The 25298-nt window shown below is 30.4% G+C and overlaps 1 protein-coding gene and 2 long non-coding RNA genes across 3 annotated transcripts; 2 read left to right on the top strand and 1 right to left on the bottom strand.

The window, feature by feature from the left end:
• The first annotated feature begins 239 nt into the window (after positions 1-239).
• On the top strand, positions 240-1248 carry LOC112756020 (uncharacterized). Its single transcript, XR_003179120.3, has 2 exons — positions 240-587; positions 850-1248. It is a non-coding gene; the product is annotated as an uncharacterized lncRNA (long non-coding RNA).
• Positions 1249-6663: 5415 nt separating this feature from the next.
• Positions 6664-8476, bottom strand: LOC112756019 (U-box domain-containing protein 30). The gene has a single exon (XM_025804407.3). The coding sequence runs from the start codon at positions 8019-8021 to the stop codon at positions 6693-6695; it is 1329 nt and encodes a 442-aa protein (XP_025660192.1). The 5' UTR covers positions 8022-8476; the 3' UTR covers positions 6664-6692.
• Positions 8477-20011: 11535 nt separating this feature from the next.
• On the top strand, positions 20012-22688 carry LOC140173389 (uncharacterized). Its single transcript, XR_011862028.1, has 2 exons — positions 20012-20183; positions 22407-22688. It is a non-coding gene; the product is annotated as an uncharacterized lncRNA (long non-coding RNA).
• Positions 22689-25298: the final 2610 nt, after the last annotated feature.

The raw sequence follows: 25298 nt of genomic DNA, 5'->3' as shown, positions 1-25298 counted from the left end.
CCGATCCGATCCGCGTTCACCCTAATTTTGACTTCTCATACAACATTCCTTTTATATATGTGACGTAATGAAGTATGAGAGCATGAGTTTTTACCAGAAGGAAATCTCACTGTTTTATTTTCTTTAAAAAATATAAAGATAAAAATTGTAATTGCTTTTCAATTCCTTAATGGAAATTGACTGGTAGGTAGGCTCCAATGCAAAGTCCAAACATTGGCAAAATAAAAGTCCACAAAAATTGAGACATGATGAGAATTTTGCTTTTGAAACGAAACCTTTGTGGCTTTTACACTTTCACACACTATATCTATATTCTCCTCATTTTTTTTATTTGTTTTTCTATGTGTATAAATGAGTCTACTCTAAGTCTCCCACTCAACACAAAACAATAATAAATAATCTTATGATTAGTTATTACAATTAATAAAACATAGAAATTATAGAACTCCTTCATCATCATCATCATCATGTCCAACAAATTGGTCACCTTCTTCATCACCTTGGTTCTTCTTCTTAGCTTCATCAGCTTAATCCATGCATCTCGTCCTAACTTTGCCTCACTCAATGGATTCTCTTCATTAAATAAGGTAATTAATTAATTAATTAATTCAGATGCCTTCTCAATTCTCTTATCAATTTTTGAAACTATGAAATAAATATATAAATTATTCTAATTCTTAAATTATTATCTAGTATTTATTGACTCTGAAGGCATACTATGAAAATTGTTATTATTATTGATCTTTATTTATTTTCTTATTATTACTTTGGGTTCATCATAACACTGGCTACTTTATAATTGATTATTGGGGGGTGTGAGAATAATTTTAATTTCCTTTTGAATGGAAGGATATTATTGTTGGTACTAAAGAAGCAAAAATGGAAGGTTTGGAAGAAGATGAGAAGAGTTGTGAAGGAACTAGTTCTGATAATGAAGAATGCTTGATGAGAAGGACCCTAGTTGCTCATACAGATTATATCTACACTCAGAAGCATCATCCAAAACCTTAATTAAAATTAAGTAAACTAGTATCATCATATCAATCAAACAAGAATAAATAATGGGAGTAAAAAGAATCTATATATAAATATATACTTATTTGTGTGTGTCATTCAGGTGCATATCTATACATATTCATCTCTTGTTCATAGATAAATATATTTTGTTTTTATTTTCATTTTCCACATGTAATGTATGTATTGTTCTAGTTATTATTATTATTATTATTATTATTATTATTATTATTATTATTATTATTATTATTATTATTATTATTATTATTATTATTGTAATAAGAACATGCAAATAATATATATATAAAAGAACAGATGATTGTGTTTTTACTATAAGAAACATACTAAAGTGAACAAAAAATAAAAAATTTTAAAAATAAAAATATCTATAACTCAGTTAAAAAAAAAAAATTCAAAATTCAAAACTATTAATAAAACTCATCCTTAGTATGTTTCATACTGGATTATATTTTTGTTTAGCAATATACTATAGTATATTGACTGAATTTTGATTGTTATAGTATTGATTCTTTAACTTTATTTTTTTAATGGTTAAATAATAAATATAAGGAGTTAGAGAGTTAAACTTTCCTTTTACATATCAAAATGCCTTTAAAAACCGTCGCAAAACAGTTAAAAAACTGTCGCTATTTTTTGCTTCTCTTTTGGCGAAAATGTCTTTAAATTAAAACTAAACAAACACTTAAACGCAAATAAAGGGTTAAATTAACCAGTCCAAATGGCACAATTCTACTAAATCATAAGCTTCAAGACCCTTCTTCTCAAGCAAGCAACAAATAAAGGCACCAATCAATCATTCAGCACTAACCACAACAAATCTGAAGTAACATTCCACAAGATTAAACACTTTAATTAATCATATACTATATTATGAAATTACATATAAACTGTTAATAAATATATATAATTAAATGATTATATATCATACAAATATTAGAACAATCACTAATAATCTAAAACGAGAGCTAAACAATATATTATAATACACAATTAGTAGATCATTTCTGATTGTAAAAAATTTAAGCATCAATCATTTTAGTCATAAAATATATAAACCAACTCGATATTCATTAAATATCAGTATAAGTATTCAAAATGTTGTTAATACTAGCTATATAAAGAATTAGGCGTGTAAACAGTTTAATTAAATTCTTTTTAAAAAATAATTTAAATAATAAATAATTATATTAAAAATAGCTTATAAATAAATTATTTTGTATTTGAGTTTTTAGTTTTAAAAGTGTTTATTTTAAAAAAAATGTGATAAAAAAAATTTATTAGGAAGGAAGTCATTTTTTTAATAGTTTCTTAAAAATCTACAATTTGATTTAAAAAATTACACCAGACATTAATACTATTACTTTTCATAAGTCAAAGACTCAAAAATAATATTTTTAAAACTTCTCAAACGGACCTTAGTCATTTGAATTAATTTCTTTAAAATTGTTGATACTTGCATTTTTTTATATAAAAAATATTTTATTAAAAAAACATAATAATAACAACTCTCCATTCAATGTCGAATGTCCTTCTCATAAATATAAAACTCATGACTCATCAGATTTTATTAACAAAGAGGTGAAAACAATCACTTCTTTTCAATCTACAGTAGTTTAGCAATTAATATAAAAAAATGTTAATTAAGCACTACTGCACTAGTACTATACTAATACTAATCAAGTGGTAATAAGACCAAAGTTGGTGAGTGACCACAAGAGAGAGAATTAGACACTAAAATCCATGGTTTTCGAGTCAAACAAAGTCAACAGTTATGAGACAACAATTAGTGGTTCTCGTGATTAACATTATAATAGCATTAAGTTTACTATTATAGATTACTGAATTTTCAAAATGTAACATCATAATTTGTTTTCTATCTTAAAAAATCAAACCCTCAAATGTAACTATCATTTGTCCAACACCTAACTCTGATGATGCACAAAAGTAAAGGGAAGTGTCAAACACGGCTCTGTTATTTTGTCAACACTTTCATATAATGTTTTGTCCCTTGGGAAAAATCAAACTCATTTTTAAAATGTGAGGAATCTATCATTTTTTTTCCTTTAATTATTCAACAAAAGATTTGGATGGTGGTTTCTTTTTAATTTTTTTTGCTTTTAGTTCTTATATTTAAATATTACCTAAATCAATACTTATTACTAATTTTGGTATAATAGAACATTTTTAATAATTAACTTATTCTAATAGTCTTTTAGAATAATTTTTCTTATATATTTTATTTTTTTAAATAATTATTGCTGCTTAACTTCAACTTGTGAATAGTAGCTGATTATTTTTGTCTACTCCAATGTTGGAAGACTTGTTCCAAGTTGTGCCGAGTTTGATAAATAACAACTCGAAGTATAAGTAGGTGCTTCCATTTAAAGATTTGTCGTTGGCCAACGAATTGTTACATATACATGGCAGAATTTAAACTTCTGATACTTGTTTAAGCAGACTAATTACTAATAAATTAACCAAATTTGGTCTCTAATTAGTTAATTAGTTAATTATCACACCAACAGTTTCCTCCTCCTTCTTCTTCTTTTTTTTTTTTTGGACTTTTTCTTGCATAACCATGAAGTGTGAATAAAGCCAAGCCTTATCCTACTAACTTCTTATAATTGCCAAATTAAAAAAAAAAACTTCTCATTAGAAAATGGGGGTACGTAGTCTAAACTATTTTGGGTTGCATATATTTATTTCAATAGGAACTTGGCCCAAATCATAAACATAGAGAAAAACTTGTCTCAAACTAAAAATAGTTGTACCCCAAAAAAAAAAGAAATTAACTCTAACTCTAGTTCTCTACCTAGCAAATAATCGATGCGGACTATACCAATTTTTTGTCTATCTTAAAAAAAAAAGCAAAACTTTCTAAGGACAAAGAAATTGACAAATTCTTTTCCATTATTACTATTATTATTTTGCATGAATCATTGATTTGATTCATTTATAATTGCATATGAACATATTTTTTATGTGTTCCGGCCCAGCCCAATAAGAATTATGGGTCCGCTTACAGACTACCGACTCGTCGGGTATTCAACCCGCATCTAGAGGCCAGGTGACTTACGTGTCACTTCATATCCTACTGAAAAGATCTGAACAACTAGCAGAAACTTTCAAACGGACGAGCCTAAAATAAAGGGTCCATCCGAGCACATAATATAAATAGGGAGCGACCTATTCTTTTCCAAAAATACGTTACCTTTTACGCTAATTAGCCATTGTATTGTACAGACACTAACTTTAATATCAGAGTGTCCTTACAGGTGGTCCCATCCGCTCATTCACCGACGACTCAAACAACTCTTCTCTTTGTAGAGCTCGCATTTAGGTCTAAATTCTCCTTCATAACCAGTTGCTCCAGACCCGATTCCATCTGAATCGCCATTCACCCGATCAACCGAACACTATAGAATCTATTATCTTCACCAATTATTCAAAATTAATTCAGGACTTATAAATGATAATAGTATCCATCTGATGTGTGTGCCTGCGTGGTGTCACTATCACAATTTAAATGATCAAATGAAGTTATAAAATTATATATATATAATTAGAAATCAAGTTAGCAAGAAAAAATATGAGAGGTCTAGACACATCTATAATGTGTGATTAATCACTAACCACCATGTGATTAATGCTTTTCCTTTGCATGGAGTTATGATATTATATTTGATGTTAAATATGATGTGCATTAGTAACTAACTCGCCATCTATTATTCTATGAGTGGGTAGGAAAAACTCTTAATAGTATTTGAGTGGAGTTAACGATATATGACAAATCATATCATTCGCCTTAATTCATTCGTTATTTGACATTTCATAATTCATAATAATGAATTTCATTTATTTCAAAATTCAAAAATTAAAATACTAAGTGCCTTACCTCTTTATGTTTGGTAAATAAAAAAAAATATATATACTTGTTATTTTTAGTTTATGTTTTCTAAAGTAAAAACTTTTAATATAACCAATATTTAATTGATTATTTTTTTATTACATTACTACAAATTCAATATAAAAAAATTAATGTCTATTTAAACATTATAATTCTATTTTCAATGGATTAATTAAATTGTGAATTTCATTTGTTTATTATTCAGTCACTTTCTCTATCCTTAAAATATTTAAATAAGATCTAAGTGAATATATCAACTTTGGTGTGAAAAAGAAATCCAATTCTCTCTTATTATATATGTATGAATTTCCTGTATAAGAGAAATTATAAGGTGATTAATTATTATACACAACCTATAAATATAAAGTTCACAACCATAAAATAAGAGACTCTGGTTAGAATTAGTTGGAAATTGGAATGAAAAATTTGAGTTTGGTTCAGTGGCCCTGTCACTCTCAAACCTATTAAGGAAGGTGACACATTATTGTTTCAAATTTGAAATATGCATGAATTGATTGCCATAAATTCTATTCAAATAAATGGAGAGACATAACAACAGTCTCCAGATTTTGACCAAACCTAAACCCACCTCATCCAGATTCTTTCACCATGACCATTTACCTTTTCTCGAAAGGACAAATATTATTATTATTATTATTATTATTATTATTATTATTATTATTATTATGAAAAAAGTATATGCTTGTGACCTTTGGCCTCATCCATCTTCAATAAAATAAGATAAGATCTATCTTTATTTGTTTGTTAAGTGTCTAAATCTTTGGACTTATTAGTCATGTGTCTCTTATTATTTGTATTTATAAATTTTCAGTTGATTTTCTTGAAAATAAATTCCTTGTAATGTTTGAGGCAATTTAACCAAAAATAATATCCAATTGTGAAATATTCATGATTCTATTCTAAATTTCTTTTCTTTCTATTTTCTAAGAGCTTAATTCTTTAATTAAAGGGAGAACTAACTAGGAATCTTCACAACATTAAACACTGTAGAGTTCGGGTTGCACAGTGCAGGAAACTAACATTGAAATTTTTATTGCAATTGTTATAAAAACAAATTCAAATGAATTGACCACTAAGTAATTACCACCATGGATAAGATTAAAGTGGGGCACTAAAATATCATTTTTCTATAATGTCACAACTCAGATTCCCATCATCTTATTTAGTTTATTTTTTTATTTTTTTCCCTCAAAGCCACACAAGACACAACATTATCTGCTGAATTGACCAGTTTGAATATTGGAATCAATGACAGCTAGTATGCTGCTGATTTCAATTCCAACTAGATTAAAGTTTCTCTAAGATTAATAAAAATGTGTAAAAATAAAATGGAAGAAATCTGAGTTTCAAAAAGCTATGAACAATAGTTGGGTGTATATGAGCTATTAAAGCATTTCTCTTTTTTTAAAATCATTGTATTGTTGTGATAAGCAGACATTTAGATATTGAGAATTCAAACTACACCATAGATTAACAATAGGTAGAAAAAGAAATCTGAATATCAAAAAGATATGAACAATAGTTAGGTGTATTGTGGTAAACATACAATTGAAATCAATATATTACTAAATTAGTAGAGTAATTCAAAGTACACAAAACTAGTTATATTATACACCATAGATTAAAATTGCTCTAAGTTTAAGAAGAATAGGCAAAGACCAAAGAAATCTAAATTTCAAAAAGATATGAACAATTACATGAAGCTATGAACAAATTTCTATTTTATTTTTCATTGTATTGTTGTGGTAAGCATACACTTTGAAATCAAGATATTAGCAGAGTAATTCAAACTGCACATTTTCAAGAACTCAGAAGACATCTGCTTCAACACTGGATTGCATCCACTCTGAATCACTAGCAACAGCTTTGGTGCCAAACCAGCTTCCACTGCCTGTGATGCACATTCTTCAGGGGCAATCTTGTAAATAGCCAACAATATTGACAATGCAAATTGTGTGCAATTCTCTGAGACTCTCATCAACAACTTCACCACATTTGGAACAATCTTTGGACATTGCTTCAATGCTAAAATACCCTCTGGAATTGTTGACAACAAATCAAGAACATAGAGTGCTATCTCTAAGCACTCATTGTTCCAATTTGGTAATAACTCAATCAATTGAGGAATTGTTCCTATGCTTACCACTGAGCTTCTAACTGATTCATATGATGAACATATAGATTTGAGTAATTTGAGACCAATTAAGACCCCATTTGGGTGTTTCTTATCCCTAATTAGCCTCAATAACCCAACCAAAAGACTCAAACTTGAAACAATCTCATAATTTTGGATGTCGTTTTTACCTTCCATCAGCAGAATTTGAATCAACTTTGCACAATTCATCTTGGTCTCAATTGTTCCCTCATTCATGATATCAACCAACAATGACACCTTAGCTGGATTCACCAAATCCCTCTTCAACTCAGAACTCAAATCAAAATTCACAATTATCCCAATTGCTTCTGACCCAACAGCATGTGAAGTAAATGGACCCAAAAGTGAAGAAACCAAAGCAACCCCATTATTCTCCAGCACTGATTTCCTTGCTTCAACATGAGATTCAACAAGTTTGTGAAGTTCCTTAAGAGCTCTAACTCTAGCTTGACCCTTAACCTTCTTGAGTGTGTCCAAGAGTTCGGAAACCCTACCTTGAACATCCTCCAATTTCTTCTTCATGGCTATGTACTTGTGAGAGAACCAAGTGAGGATCAAGTGGCTGAGAGTGTTGTTTGGTGTGAGAGAATTACCACCATCATCATCATCCCAAAGCTCTTGCATTGTTATGGGGCAAGTTCTGTGGCCAAGTGAGAACCATTTGACGATGTTGGATCTTTCATAGGTTTGGCCAGTTGAAAGTGTCACTGGCTCTTGCATTGGCTCAAGTGAAATTGGACAAATGAACACTGCAGGAACGTCATCAATGCCTGTTGAAGATTCCATTTCCTCAATCATCACCTTCAGCTCCAATTTCTCAGCAACTTTCAACAGGGCCTTATTATCTAGACCCAAAAAAGCATCAAGCTTTGAAGTTTCTTTAGATGGTTGATACTGTGGCATTTTAGCAAACACCTAATAGGCAAGTATCCGTTTCTGTTGTATTCGCCAAAAAAAAGGCAAACTTGAGAATGGAATTGCTGAAATGGAAGCTCAAGAACACTTCCAAGGAATAAAATTTCCGTTGAACAATGAAGAGAAGATTTCCAATTAGAAGATGAAGAAGCGTGTGGTGTGGAAAAGAGAGGAAAAAAAGGCTACAGAGATAATCAAACTTGCTTTTTCTTTTCTTTTTTTCAATGGTCAAAAAGTGCCACCTTGCTGATTCATCATCAAAGACATGATTGAAGGGTGCATTTTCTTTTTCGCCCTCTAACGCTTGATATTGAAGCTCCCTCAACAAGGAAAATATGATAAGCAAAAGAGAATAGAACAGAACAAAAAGGTTTCAACTTTCAACAAAGAAGAAAACTGAGTGAGAGCCTTGGGAAGCTATGGTGGTCCAGAACTTGAATACCAGGGTAAATAATGCGTTTTCTGTCGCGGTTTACATAGTTTATGAAAAAAATGTATTTTAATATCTGTTTCATAAAATATGTATTCTAATAATATTAAAAATTATTTTATTTATTTTAATAAATTGTTCTAATTTTTTTAAATGACCACAAAATTTTTATTAAACAATATTTTTTTAGTGTTTGATCTTTAATTAAAATTGGTTAGACTTTTTGTTTTGAATTAATGAAATATATTTAGGTGACATATTAATCGGTTAATTTATTCTTTAAGTGCTAATTAAATTGACAAATTTTTTTATTGAGAACTTTTTTGTATTTTAGATCATTGTTAGGAATTATTTTTTATATGTATAGAGAGAAAGTAACAAGAAACTTGATAAGGGTAGAAATTTTTAAGTGGAGTCATCTATTACGAAAAAAAAAACAATTAGTAACCATATAGATTGTGTTCATACTAATAAAATAAAGATATAAAATATGAATGCTTTATTTATTTAAATTTTTTATAATGGTAGAAAATATAAGAAATTTATGTTAAAAGACACGTGTATATTTAGTTCAAGTTATTTTCAAATTGTAAATGTAAGATGTTGGATGGTGAATTGCAATAACCTAAATTATAACGTAATTAAGTCTAATGGTGGGTTTATGAAACCATCACCCATATTCAAAATTAGATTATTAAAGATTATTGAGGGAAAATAAGAGTTGTTTTCAGAAGTGATTGGCTACTAGTTTAGCATGACCCTGCAACACACGTGCAGCCATTGAGCTTTTGAGTCAGTGTCACAGATTTTCAATTTTTTATTTTCTTTTTATATGAAAGGAAATGGAAAGAAAAGGGTTAATAATACTTTTTGTGTGGGACCTTGTGGCCCCAAAAAGGGACAATCTTGAACTTGAAGACGCAACCTGGGACAGATAGTCAAAAAGGTAAGTGGATTCCATCAAAACAAAAATTCAAGATTCACAATTGTATTTAAAAATTTTTGAAAAAAAAAAAACACTCTCTTTCTAGATCCTGAATTTTTATTTTTTTAATAAATAAATAGATTTATATGAAACAAAAATTTAAAAAACATTATCATTCTCTTTGCTCTTTACACTTATACTTTTGTGTTGTATTTGATTTTTCAAAGAAATTGACAATAATTGCACTTTCTCTTTTTTTTTTTTTTTTATGTTTTTGACTGGAATATTGAATAAATATTTTTGTAAGACCAACTTTTTGGGCATTATCATAACACATTCACTTTTTCTTAATAGCGGATATAATTATTTTTTTTTTCAATTGCTTGAATTTTGTGAATACAATACAATTCAATTCAAATACATGTTCCTTGATCTCACTTACAGTAATAAATAATCAATTTCCAGCACAAAATTAGAGGAGGACCACAAAGGTGGTGCACAAGCTTGATGGCCATAGAACATGGACATTAATTAGTTGGTCCCCAAAATTTTGTTCCTTTTTTTAATACTAGTCTAGAAAATAAAATTAAAACTTTCTATATAATTTTTTGTCTGCATTCAATATTACTAAAAATATCAAATTTTATTTTTTTTTTAAATATTTTTATATTTTTAAATACAATTTATTTTTGACAATATTTTATTTTATTTTTATTTTTTTAAAAAAGCAAGCAGTCAAGCAAGTGCACGAAGACATATCTCCTTTTATCTTTCTAGTTTCTATCAATAAAGTGGTCAAACCGTCAAACAGTCAGAAAGGCAAAGAATGCATGCATATAAGAAAGCAATTAATTATTATGTACCTATAAAAAAAGTGTTAATTATTTAAAGATTTAGCTCATATGTATTTTCAAAACACATGATAAAATTTATAATTAATTTTATAATTTAAATTTTTAATATATTTATTGTGTATTTATTAAGATAAATTATTTAATAGTGAGTGCTAAATTAACAATACAATATAAATACAAATTTATACTAGATGTCTATTTAATGATTTGTGCGTTGTAACTTTAATGAAATTTAAAAAAGTAAATTTTGTAGGTATATAAATAAAAGTATGGTCTTAAACAAAGTACACACAACAATAACATAAATACTTCTCTTTATATATACATCTAATATACGAAAAATTAATATATACGAATCATCTTAGTCATATTGAGACAATAATGTTAGTGAATATTAAAATTTTTATTTATATTTTTTATTTTATATTTATTTTTTTCGTTATTTATTTATTTTACAACATATTATTAGCCCAAGGCTCTGATAAAAATTTAAGAAGACACAAGTAATAAATTTTTATTATGTTAAAGTTCTCTCATCTTGAATTTAGGTTAAATATTTTTTTCGTCTCTAAGGTTTGAGGTGAAAATCGAAATCATCCCCAACCTTTTTTTGTTATTAAAATCATCCTCAACGTTATAAAATATTATAAAATCGTTATTTTCTACTTCAATTATATTTTTTTGACCAAATTATCCTTAATTATTAATAAAAATAATATTAAAAAAAAAACCTCACCCCACCCCCCACCCCCCAGCATCTCTTCGTCTCTTCTCCCACCCTCACCCCCACCCTCAATCTCCTTCTTTCTACTCTGAGTCTCTTAGAACTCCCCCACTCCCCACTCCAAACGCCATCTCCACCACCATCATTAGTTTTCAATCTCCACTATCATTGTCCTTCACCTCCATTTTATCTCCATTCGTTTATCATCTTCATCATTCACTACTGTTCAATCTCATTCATTCACCAGTAAACCACTAAACCCCACCCACCCACCACTACATGCATCCAGTCACCTATACTTCTACCTTCATTCCACCACAATCTCTTTCTCATAATCCACCAATATTACCAACAGCAACTATAGAAAAAAAAAAGACATAAAAAAATAATAATTAATTTATTCCACAACAATTTTCTTCTGTTAACAACAACAATCACAATAATTAATTTATTCATTATTCATTCCAATTAATAGTTAAAAAAAAGAACACAATGAACAAGTACTCCATAGTCCATCGAAACACTAAACCTCTAAGACATGCCAACAACAATATCTGCCCCCAACTCACCAAGAGCCTACAGTGGGTGCCAAGAGATCAGTGGCCATAACAACCTTAATCCCATGAGCATGTGCCTTCTTGATACTCTCCATAGTTCAGAGTCTCACCATCTTCAACCTAACAAAATCAAAGCCACCGTCTTCATGACCCACCGTCACATAAAAACAGGCTACCTTTACGTAGTTGTTGATGTCATCTTCTACGCTGAGGAGGCGCCGACAGTTGTTTCGTCGGGGGAACGGACGGCAAGGGGTGGGGTTTATGCGGGATGGGGCTCCCTTCGTGGTGGATGTGGTCGTCGTTGTCGGCGAGTTGATAGGCGGCGGCTTACCGCAGATGGAAGCTCTTTGGCACCGGTTGGGAGGCGATGGCACAACTACGTGGATGAGAGAGATGAGAAGTTAATATATATGAATCATTTCGGTCATATTGAGATAATAATAGTAGTGAATATCAGAATTTTTTATTTATATTTTTATTATTTATTTATTTATTTATTTCACAACATATTATCAGCTCAAGACTTTGATAAAAATTTAAGAAGACACAGGTAATAAATTTTTATTATGTTAAAGTTCTCTTATCTTGAATTTAATGTTCTTGATATATCTGAAAATAACTACTTATCATGAATATTAGATACCAAAATTCATCTTGATTCAATGGATCTTGGAAATACCATTAAGATTGAAAATAAAGCATCCCAAAAATACAAAGTCAAAGCCATGATCTTCCTTTTTTCTCATCTTGATGAAGAATTGAAAAATAAATATCTCACATTAAAATATCTTGCAGATCTGTGTAAGAACCTTGAAGACAGGTATAATCATAAAAAAACAGCGATACTTCCTCAAACCTGATATGAGTGGACACACTTGTATCTATAGGATTTTAAATCCATAAATGAATACAATAATTCAGCGATGTTTCGAATTACTTAACGAATGAAATTATGTGAGAAAAGATAACTGATATTGACATGTTAGAGAAAACTTTCTCGACCTTTCCATGCCTCGAATGTGCTCCTACAACAGCAATATCGAGAAAAAAATCTTAAAAATATTTTGAACTAATTTCTTGTCTTCATGTTGCTGAACGAAACAATGAATTGATTTTAAGAAATCATGAAAAATGCTCAGCTGGTGTTGTCTCATTTTCTTAAGAAAATGTGGCAAATTATAACCCTAGAAGAGGTAAATGGTAAGTCTTTAGTAAGAAGAAATATTATGGAAGGAAGAAAAATTATATTCACAAAAAAGAATATCACCAGAAATAGGATAAAGAAAGAAATAATGAGTAAAATAAATCAACAGATGATGTAGAAAAGGGTCATTGATCACGTACCTATCGTACCCTAAGGTACTTAGTTGATCTTTATCAAGCATTATTTTTAATGAGAAAGGAATGGGGATAAATTTTAATTCAAATGATGTTGTTGAAAATTACACCACTCATTATGAAGTATCTGATTTCTTTGAGAATCATGAAAGAAATATTGATCATTTAATCAATGATGAAAAAGTTTAATATTTGGGTTCGTTAAGTACTTATGTCAATAAATAATATAAGAAATTTCTTGTTAAATTTTATTTTCTATGTATTTAAATTTTAAAGTATGATTTATATAAATAATGTTTAATAAAATATTTATAGGGTAAAGTACTAAATTGGTCTCATACGTTTGGACGTAATCCTGTTTTAGTTCTTAAGGTTTAAAGTGTCCTATTTGAATCCAAAAAAATTTCATTTAATTTCAATGTAGTCCCACCATGAGGTCAAAGTTAAATAATTAACGGAATGTTCTACATGAAGAACAAGATCAATAATTTGGAGAACAAGTACAAGCTGCAGAGGCACAAAATTAACCGTGGATGCATCAATACATTTATTTATCGTTCTCTTTAGTTCTACACAAAATATTTCATTTAAATTATAAGAAAAATGATAAATAAATGTATTGATGTATTCACGGTTAATTTTATGTCTCTCGAACTTGTATTTGTTCTCTAGATTATCGATTTTGTTCTTGTACTGCTGTCATGTAGGACATTCCGTTAATTATTTAACTTTGACTTCACAGTGGGACTACATTGAAACTAAATGAAACTTTTTTGGATTCAAATAGGACACTTTAAAACTTATGAACCAAAATAGAATTACGCCCAAATGTAGATGACCAATTTAGTACTTTACCCAATATTTATATTTGTTTTTAAGAATTTTAAAATTACTAAACATGTCAAGTTCTACAATAATAATAATAATAATAATTTTTTAGTATATGATACTATTTTTATGTACAGTATTACTTAGACAAACCGTTCCAATCAAGAATACAATTTTACTGTGCATGTATTTTTATTCACTTTATGTTACAATCATCTTATTATTATTTGTCTTCGGAAAAAAAAGCAAAGACATATAACGAAGATGTTTGCCTTGCGGATAGTGCATGTTCGTATACCATTTCCAAAAGTAATATATATTTTACTCATCTTATACCAAAAGAACGAGTTAATACCATTATTGGCTCAGGTAATGTAATAGAAGGCCCTGAAAGAGCTATAATTTTGTTTTCTGGATGAACAAAATTCATAATAAGTAATACACAACTTTCTACTAAGTCTCTAAGGAACTTGTTGAATTTTAAAGGTATTGGCCGAAATAGATATCATATTGAAATAATGAATGAGAAAAATTATGAGTACTTATGTATCACAACTTATGATTTAAATAAAAAGGTTATATTAGAAAAGTTACCCCCATTTTTTTCTAAGTTATATTATACTAAAATCAGTACAATTAAATCACATACCATTATAAACCAGAAGTTTATTATCCTAAATGAATTTATAATTTGGCATGATCGATTAGGGCATCCTGAAACAACCATGATACAAAAAATTATTGAAAACTCCCATGGACATTTACTAAAGAGTTAGAGAGTTCTTCAATCTAGTGAATTATGTTGTGCTGCATGTTCTTAAAAAAAGTTAATTGTAATGTTATCACCAGTAAAAATTAAGTTTAAGTCTCCTGAATTTCTAAAAAGCATGCAAAGAGATATATGTGGACCAATTCATCCACCATGTGAATTTTTTAGATATTTTATAGTCCTAATAGACGCATCCTCGAGATGGTTACATGTGTACTTATTGTCTTCTCACAACTCAAATTATTTGATTAAAAGCACATTTTTCAAAAAAACTAATCAAAACAATTCGCCTTGATAATACTGTTGAATTCACTTCCCAAACCTTTGATGCTTATCGTATAGTTAACAAAATAAGTGTTAAAAATTCAGTAGCTCATATTCACACATGAAATAGGTTAGCAGAATCACTTATTAAACGCCTCAAAGTTATTTTACATCCTCCAATACTTATTCGCTTAAGTCCAACAAGTTACCACCAATTTTCTCCTCTACAATTAACTTTTGGTTAGCAGCCAAATATTTTCCATTTGAGAATATTCGAGTATGTGATATATGTTCTGATTGCCCTGCCTTATCGCACCAAAATAAGACTCCAAAGAAAATTACGGATATATGTTAGATATGATTCTCTCTATGGTGAGGTATTTTGAGATACAAACAGGAGATGTGTTTAAAGCCTGATTTGCATATTGTCATTTTGATGAATCAATATTTCCAATATTAGGCAGAGATAATAAGCCACTTGAGAAAGAACTTAATTAAAATGTATTATCATTAATGCATCTAGATCCATGATCAGGAGAATGTGAACTAGAAGTTCAAAAGATTATACATTTGCAAAGAATAACAAATGAATTTTCTGATAAATTTTCTGATACAAAGAGGATAACTAAATCATATATACCAATTGAAAATGTCCCAATTCAAATTGATGTCCCAGTCGGACAAATAGCCACCGAAACAAATTCACGTCAAAAGCATGGTAGGCCTGTTGGTTCCAAAGACAAAAATTCTCGAAAAAAGAAAAGAGGTAAATATTATTCCCGTTGAAAAAAGATAAAGACATAGTACAGACAACTGTAGTTGTCCAAAATTCTGATATAATTTTGACGCCAGAAGATGTTCAGTTACCTAAAAATTATGAAAATTGTGAAAATGATGATCTCAATAAATTATATCTTTGGAGGAGAAAAATGGAACCAAAATAAAATAATTATCAATAAAATATTTGCATATAATGTGGCATTACACATCATGCATGAAAGTTACGATCGTGAGCCAAGAACATTCGAAGAATGTCGACAAAAGAATGATTAGCCAAAATGAGAAGAAGATATGAAGGTTGAGTTAAACTCACTTGCAAAACGTGAAGTCTTTGGACTTGTAGTCCGTACACCAAAAGATGTAAAATCTGTTGGATACAGATAGATATTTGTAAGAAAACGAAATGAGAAAAATGAAATTGTACGCTACAAAAATTGACTTGTGGCACAAAATTTTTTACAAAGACCCAGTATAAATTATGAAGAAACATATTTTTCCGTAGTAGTTGCAATAACATTGCATTATTTGATCAGTTTATCTACATACTATAAACTACATATGCATCTAACGGATGTGGTGATAACATATTTATACGGATCATTAGATTGTGATATCTATATGAAAATTCCTGAAAGACTAAAGATATCTAAACAGTCCAATGAATATTCGCAGGGGTTATACTCAGTCAAATTACAAAGATCTTTATATGGTCTAAAGCAATCGGACGAATGTAGTATAACTGTCTTATTTAGTATCTGGCTCAAAACGAATTCAAGAATGATGATATCTGCCCATGTGTTTTTATAAAAAAAAATCTGCATCTAGATTCATTATAATTGTTGTATATGTTGATGATTTAAATATAATTGAAACTCTTGAAGAGATTTCAACAATTATAAAAGCTATAAAAGAAGAGTTTGAGATGAAAGATCTCGAAAAGACTAAATTTTGTCTCGACATACAGATCGAGCATACAAATAATGGGATTAGGGGTGAACGCGGATCGGATATGGCCAAAATTTCGATCCGATCCGCACATTTGCGGATCGGATTGGATATCAGATATATCCGCAAAACACAAAAATATTTTTAAAATCTTTTTTTTATAAAAAAATATCAATAAAATTCATTTTTTCTATTCTTTTAAATATGTTTACTCTTAAAATAATATTAAACATACTTTTTTTAAATAATAAATTAAAATAATACAACATATATGATAATTATTAGTTGAAATAAAACATAAAAATAATATTTACTTATTTATTTATTTTTTTCTGCGGATACGCGGATATGCGGATACCAACACAAAATCCACAATCCGATCCGATTAGTGTGTGGATCCGATCCGATCCGAAAGCCTTGCGAATTGGATCCATATCCGCAATTTTCGGATCGGATTCGGATAAACACCGCGGATATGCGGATCGAATCCGATCCATGAACATCCCTAAATGGGATCTTTATTCATCAAACAACATATACATAAAATATTTTGAAAAGATTTCATATGGATAAATTATATCCATTAAGTACCCCAGTGATCGTAAGATCTTTGGATGTGGAAAATGATCAATTCTAGTCTAAAGAAGAAAATGAAGATATCACTGGTTCTGAAGTACCATATCTTAGTACTATTTAAGCACCAATGTACCTTGCTAATAATACAGTGTCTAACATATCTTTTGCTATGAATTTACTAGCAAGGTATAGTCCATCTCCAACTAAAAGACATTGGAATGGAATCAAATAGCTTTTTCTATATCTTCATGAAACAGTTGATATGGGACTATTTCATTTATATGAATCCAAGTCACAATTAGTTGGTTATGTATGCAGGATATTTGTATGATCCACGTAAAGAAAAATCTCAAACAGGATATCTATTCACATATAGTAATACAGCTATTTCATGGAGATCTACAAAACAGACAATAGCAGCAATATTCTCTAATTATGCTGAAATACTAGCGATATATGAAGCAAGTCGCAAGTATTTTTGGCTCAAGAGTTTAATCCAATATATTCTATCATCATGTGGACTGACTGATAGGAAAATAGCTCCAACTATTCTATTTGAAGATAGTATAGCATGCATTGCTCAACTTAAGGATGAATACATCAAAGGTGATAGAACAAAGTATATTTCTCCTAAATTCTTCTTCACTCATCATAACCTTCAAAATCAATGAACAATTGATGTTCAACAGATCTGTTCAAGTGATAATCTAACAGATTTATTTACAAAGCCACTTTTAAAATCCTCCTTTGAAAGATTGATACATCAGATTGGGATGCGTCGACTTTGAGATATTAAATAATGTCGACAAGAGGATGATGTTGTACTCTTTTTTCCTTAATCATATTTTTATCCCTATTGGATTTTTTTTGACAATATTTTTAATGAGGTAGTTCTCAAAGGATATTATACTATTTTTCCTTCACTAAAACTTTTATCTATTGGATTTTTCTTTAGTAAGATTTTAATAAGGTATCCTAAATGGACATCTAAAAGAAGCGTTGTAACATGAATAGATATTCATTTAATGACTTGTGACTTTTTACGTTATATGGGGACTTAGTTTTTCTATGATGAAAGATTCAAGTTCTCAAGATAAAGTAAACTTAACGAAATTTGAAAAGTAAATTTTGTACGTATATAATCTGAGACAAAATACATATACACCCAACAATAATATAAATACTTCTTTCTATATGTCCGATGCAACATATAAAAAGTTAATATATATGAATCATTTCAGTAATATTGAGATAATAATATTAGTGAATATTAATATTAAAATTTTTTATTTATATTTTTTATTTTATATTTATTTATTTATTTATTTATTTCACAATAAAATTCAGTCAAAATGTATAGTTGGCACTTAAGCAGACAGCCGTTCCTAGAAATTCTTTAGACCAAACATTATAATATTTTTTTTTATAAAAAATATTATTTATACATTAAAATTAATTATTAAAACAAGTTATTAATGTATTTATATATATATATATGTATTTTAATTTATTTATAATAATAATAACTGAATTTAATATATACCTAACATTATTATTTTTTTAATACTTGTTATCTGAATTTTGGAATTGGAATATTTTTTTATATCTTACATTTGATTGTTTCCTCATTGTAAGATATGAATAATTTAACTTTTTAAGCCTATATTACTATCCACCACTCCTTTGGTGGGATTCAGATTATTTTTTCCAACATACTCCTCTATTAATTTGTTTTCTTATATCATTTGAATATTTGATGTATTAGAAATTCAATGTATAGAAATAATATATCTAATAAAATTGAATTTGTAATAATGTAAGCGACAAATAAAAATAAAACAAATAATAGTATATACTTAAAACATTTTATATTCAAATATCGAAGTTTGTACACCAATGCCTTAAACAATCAGGCAGAGAGAAAACGTACAATTCAATTAAGTCATGGCTAGCTACTATGCATTCTTGCATTTAATTTTCATTTTGTTGGTCAAAAACTCGTTCATTTATTACATGGATATATAATACACCAAATAAAGAATAATACTATATATTTAAATTTTTTTATAAGTCAAATTTAATTAAGTTAAATAATAAAATTTGAAATAATATTAATTATAATTAATATTTATTGTATTAAATCAATTTTATTAAATTTAATTAATAAAAAAACTTAAATACATAATATTATTCTCAAATAAATATAAAAAATGCAGATGTGACGATCTTTTCCCCAAAAGAAAAAACAAAACGGAAAAGGGCTCTTATATCTTCAATATTTATTAGATATATTAATAGATATTAATGTATTTATTATCCACTTTTATAAATTAAATGTGATTAATAATTACGAATAATAGATTAATTTAAGATAACTTTTTTATTTTTTAGTTGAAAAGTTTTTAGTTCAAATTTTGAAAATAGACTTACTATACATAAAATTTTTTTTGCTTACAAATTATATAAGTTGGGCCAAGTCCAACAAAAATAACCTTCACATATGCGAGCATGTAAACACACGCTAACTCAACGGTTTTAGTAGCGCGCTCATTTACCATTATAAAAGACAGTTCTTCTTCTTCCTAAATCAAAATCATAATCCTAAAAATTGAAATGACGCTCGAAATCTCTAAGAAATTGTCAAAATTGTCGCTAATTAGAAAATATATTCTAAATATAGTTGGAATAAATTAATCACAAGTATAGATATTTGAATATGTAAAATTTAGTGAAAAACTTGATGATGATTGTAAACCCCATTAAATTAGTAGATAATTAGTCAATAAATTAGTTTTTAAGAAAGAAGATTAGAAATGTAAATATTATATTAAATTAGAATAGAGCTCATCGAAACGAAAATTTTGGCACTAATTTCAAAGAAAACGGCCCAAAATTCGACCGAATAGGCTGAACCGGGCCCAAACTAGGCCCGCGGGCCCAACCAGACCAGCCCATTAAATGAGCTTAAAGCTCATTTCTTTCTTTATACGCAGCAGAAGCAGCAACGTAAATGGGGGAAGGAGAGGAGAAGCGTACCAAAACCTTACCGTAACTTCAACCCGCCGTAGCTTCTCCGTTCGAGTTCTGATCACTACACTGTTTGCGGTCACGCGTCCACCGCGTAGAGCTCTACGTTTCTACCGGAACAATTTTATAGGTAACTTGTTTTTCTGTTCCCAGCCATCTTTTCCCCAATTTTGAAAAATTAAGTGGGGATATTGAATTTCTTTGTTCTTTGATGTTTTAGATCTAATTAGCTTGAGAAAAACGTTCACTCTTTCTTATGTGAAGCTTGGGTAAGGTGAGGAAACCATAATTCCATTTTAATTTTATTGAATTTGAGCTTTGAGTATTAAATTGGGTATATATGTGTTATAAATGTGTATTAGGTTGTGAATAAATAATTAGAGCTTGAAATTGTGAATATTGGAACTTGGGGAAAGCTGAGCTTAGAGTCTGTTGAATTTTGAGAAGCTGCCTTGGTTTTAAATAAATTAATTTGGTTGTTACGTGAAAATCGACCAAGGTATGGTTTAGGTTTCTTTCATTTAATATATAATGTTCTGTGAAAACTTAGGCTAGATGACCATAGGATAAGCTGAATTGCAACGGAATGGTATAATGCTTAGTAAACTTGATATCTATGATGTGGTTTGATTGTGTGATAGAGATGGTTATTATGTGGACATTTTAATGAGACATGAGTAATGAGATATGGCTAAGTTGATGATTTTATAGGTTGCATGCATAATGGTTGTAGGCTTGATGGTTTTGTTGATATGTATATATATGTAGTATCGATGGTTGGTGGTTGATGAATGGTGTAAGTATAGTTGAGTTTTGTTATTAGTTTGGTTGTGAGACTTGGTATATACAATTGTTGATGGTGGTTTTGACTTGTATATATGTGATAATTGTGGGTGTGAAGTATGATGTTTATGGTGGATATGGTGTTGAGGAAATAGGATTTGTTGATGTTAGTATGTGTAGGTGAATGTATTGAGGGCATGAGAATTGTTTGAATGAGGAAAGAGGTTTTGCAAGTTTTTCCAAAAGTTGGTTTTAGCCAAACTTCGGTGAGGTATAACTTAGCTTCTGGACCCTCAAATTATTTTCAACTTGTTTTAAAACGAAAATTGGATTCATGAAGTTTATGCCGTTTGAAGAACGGAAGGAAAACGATTTAAAATGATTGAGTTATGTCCGTCGAAAGTTTCGGTGACAAATATGTGGTGATGCAGCTGGAAATTGTAAGGTTGCAGCTCTCTGGTATAACTGATGTTGTTTTTTTTTAAAAGAAATACGCCCACGCGTACACGTGGAATGGAAATTTTGGTTGCATGACGCAAGTAGCCCTGTGCATACGCGTGATGGACCAGCAAGCATGTCTACGCGTACGCGTGACCCACGCGTACACGTGACATGAGGCATCCACCTACGCGTATGCGTTGCACCCTTTTCCAGCAAACATGATTTTAAGGTTTTTAAAACCTATTTCAAACTACTAACCCTCTATTTTCATTCCATTGGTCATAAATAATAGTGTTGAACTTGATAATCAGATGAAGCTAGGAAATGAGGATAACTTGAAGGTGAAGTAAAGTTGAAAAGTGATGAATTGATTATGAGATGTTATGGATAAGTCATATATGATGCTTAACTGGATATTCTGATGAAAGATTATGTATGAAATTTGGCTTGAATAATTTAATGATCTGAGATACGAGGTTCCCTGGATTAAGTGTCGTGGCTTGCCACCACGTGTACCAGGTTAAAAACTCGATCCCTACGACGTAAGTGTGACCCGGCACTATATAAATTCCCGGAAATGTTACCCCCATTGAGCAATATTGATTATTTGAGATAAAGCTATGCATAGACTCTTGGGGATGCACATCGGGGGACAGTCTAAGTACAATTCATACTTGTCGGGTTGGCTGGATAACCGACATATGAGCCTCATCAGCCATAGGACAGGCATGCATCATATGCATATTATCTAAATTACTTGCTTGTGCTTTAATTGGGTGTGCCTATATGTACTTGCCATGTTAAATGTGTATTTGTTACCTGCAGTATTTGTAACCTTCTTGTGTTTGCCTTTATCTGTCTATTTGTCTGTGAAAATGCATGATGGAGTTGGAGGTATGGAGGAATGGCAGTATGAGACTTAGATTCAAGGTTAAGTTAAATTAGGTTTAAATATTCTTAGAAAACCACCTTTTATGACTTTTGTTTAATACTTTAAGCTCAACAATCTGAGTGTCGGCGTTCTAGGATTGCCTCTGGCATTCCCAGGACCTTATATATTATGTGTGTAGCACCTTTACCATACTGAGAACCTCCGATTCTCATTCCATACTATGTTGTTGTTTTTCAGATGCAGGTCGGGAGCCATCTTGTTAGGCGTTTGAACTCTTAAAGCGAAGGGGTTACTGGGTAGTTTTGTTGTACAGTGATGTATATATATGTATTTAGCTTTCTCTCCATATAACTTGTTCTTTTTTATCCTCTTAGAGGTTTATGGAGAGGCAGGACTGTGTATATAAACTTTTGGATTTTGGATATGTATGTATATATGTGTAAATATTCTCCGGCCAGTCTTGACTTTGCGGGCTGAGTTAGAAGCCTGTTATTTTGTATCTTTGGCACTCTATTCCTACATCTGTTATCTTATGTTTAACAGTTATGGTTTTCTTAGCACGCAAGTTAACTCGTTCCTTGAGCGTTGCACTTTTTGCTATTATATGTACTCATTTTGTTTTAGAGGTCGTAATACCACACCACCTCTGTTTTACAACTTAAGCGTAAAGCTTAGTGTGGTAGGGTGTTACATTATGGTATCAGAGCAGTTCGTTCCTATAGAGCCTGAAAGACGGACTGATTGTGCTTCTGTACATTCTCTGTGTATGTGTTTATGTGCTATTAGGATATCTAATTGATATATATGGCATAAACATTTGTGAGCATGCATTTGGAACTCAAAGTATTAGACCTGCGATATTAAGACTGATCAACTTAATATCACTTGTTTAGTGTGTATAAGGACCAAATGTCGTCTCGTGGATCCAAGCGAGATGCCCAGAGGAAAAATCTTAGGACCGAATCGATGCAAGGACCTCGAGATGGAAGGTCGGGTGCTAGTACAAGCAATGCAGGTTAATATTACAGGTCCATGACCCTTACTGATTTTCTCAAGAGTGGTCCACCTCAGTTTAATGGAAATGCCAAGGCGTTAGAGGCTGATCGGTGGTTTCGAGATATGGAGAGGTTTTTGTACACTCAGCACGTTCCTGAAGTACAGTCAGTGAAAATAGTGACATACATGTTGGAGGGAGATGCCCAGAAATGGTGGTAGGAATTATATCATACCTTGCAGATAGAGTTAACAGATATCCCTTGAAATAGATTCAAGACGAAATTTTACGAGAAATATTTCTTGCATGCACTTCGCACTGCAAAGGAGTTAGAGTTAATGCAGTTGAAGCTAAAGAATATATCTATTGCTGACTATACTCGCGAATTCGACAACCTGTGCCACCTCTCAAGAGTTTGTCAAGGAAATCCAGTTAACTATGAGGAGTGAAAGTGTGCTCAGTATGAGAAAGGATTTAGGAGAGACATCTTTAACTATGTGTATCCGTAAAGGTTAATAAATTTCACTGAATTGGTTAAGAAGTGTCAATTCGAAGAAAATTACTTTTTGAAGTAGGCGATGTTACAGAAAGGCTATGGAGAGACTACTCCAGACGAGCCACATAGGGCCGGACTAGATGAATGTTACAAGTGCGAGAAGCCGGGGCATATGACTCGAGATTGTCTACACAGGAAACGTCGGGATGCAGCCGAATCCAATTCTCAGACCCAAGGTAATCATAAATTGGTAGTTGAATTTCAAACTTCCTTGCATATCATTAGTATGTGATATTCATTCGTAATATATGACGTGCATTGATAATTGTTAAGCCCAACTCAACGACTGGTCGAAGGCTGTTAGTTGTTAAGGCAGAGTAATGTTTAGTTAACTTAGAAGGGTGAATCGGTTTAGAGTGGTGTTAGGTTTAACTAATGCTCCAGCAGTATTCATGGATTATATGAATAGAATTTTTCTTTACTGGAATGTGGAAGAAAGAAAATATATCTTTTTGTTATGTTTTTCCATTCTAACAAATGTCCTTCTATTATTGTTTGAGATCAATTAATTATTCTTGTTTAAAGTTGCTTCTGTTGTTATTCAAATCCTTCTGAATTTATTGTTTGTATTTACACACTTTTTCTGACATGCTGCCGCGATGAGTTCTATTTTCTTTTTATTTCAGTAGACTCTAGTTATGTTTTCTCCTCTTTTACCTCTTTAGTTTTGTTTAAATATTTTGACAAATAGAATTGGAATCTGTGTAATCTCAAATCCTCAATTTTATTGCTCCTGGCATAGAAGGACTCGTATATAGTTCTTTATTACACAGCCTATTCTATCCGGATGCTCTGCTGGAGGATTGGCTGCTATATTGAACTGCGATCGCTTCAAATCCTTCCTACCAAATGGCGCCAGAGTGAAATGTGTGCCAGATGCCAGCTATTTTATCCATGTGTATGACTCTTTACTTAGTTTTGCTATGCTTCTTCATACTTGATACTTGCTTAAATATGTTGTGTAACAGACCAGATGTCTCTGGAACAAAGCACATTGAAAATTTCTACAAAGGAGTTGTTGAAACTCATGTACTCTACTCTAGTCTTGGCCTCCTTTAACTTTTGAATTTATTTTTCTACTTTTCACCATAATGAGTAACATAACTCGTCTCCGTTATTATAGGGATCAACAAAGTATTTGTCCAAGTTCTGCACTTCAAAATATGGTGCTGGCCTGGTAAGTCTATGATTGATTTATGTAACTGTGCAAGCAAGAAGCACATTATTAGTGTAAAGCACATGGTCTCTTCAAAGCACTAGACCTATTTATTATCCACACATTATTAGTGCAAAGCACATGGTCTCTTCAAAGCACTAGACCTATATGCATTATCTAGCATTCTTTGCCATGCATCACTAGCAATATTACTCTCAGAACTTTGAGTCAGTTCTTGGCTATTGGTAAGGTGAAACTTGAAAATACCATCTTTGGAATCTGATGTAAGTTTAATGTCAAATCTTGAACTTGACACTCTCCTAACAGATGGACAATCAAACGCCACAAAGTGTTCTAAAAATGGTGGAAGGTCTGGGATATTTTCAAGCTTCTTGCAATTACTTAAATCCAGTGATTTCAAGC

This window comes from Arachis hypogaea, chromosome 6 (genome assembly GCF_003086295.3).
Source record: "Arachis hypogaea cultivar Tifrunner chromosome 6, arahy.Tifrunner.gnm2.J5K5, whole genome shotgun sequence".
NCBI classification, from domain to species: domain Eukaryota; kingdom Viridiplantae; phylum Streptophyta; class Magnoliopsida; order Fabales; family Fabaceae; genus Arachis; species Arachis hypogaea.
The sequence above is the reverse complement of the archived record's forward strand: the minus strand, read 5'-3'. Positions and strand labels throughout refer to the sequence as shown.

Coding starts and splice junctions, on each gene's coding strand:
- LOC112756019 (XM_025804407.3), bottom strand. CDS start 8,021: ATGCCACAGTATCAACCATCTAAAGAAACTTCAAAGCTTGATGCTTTT.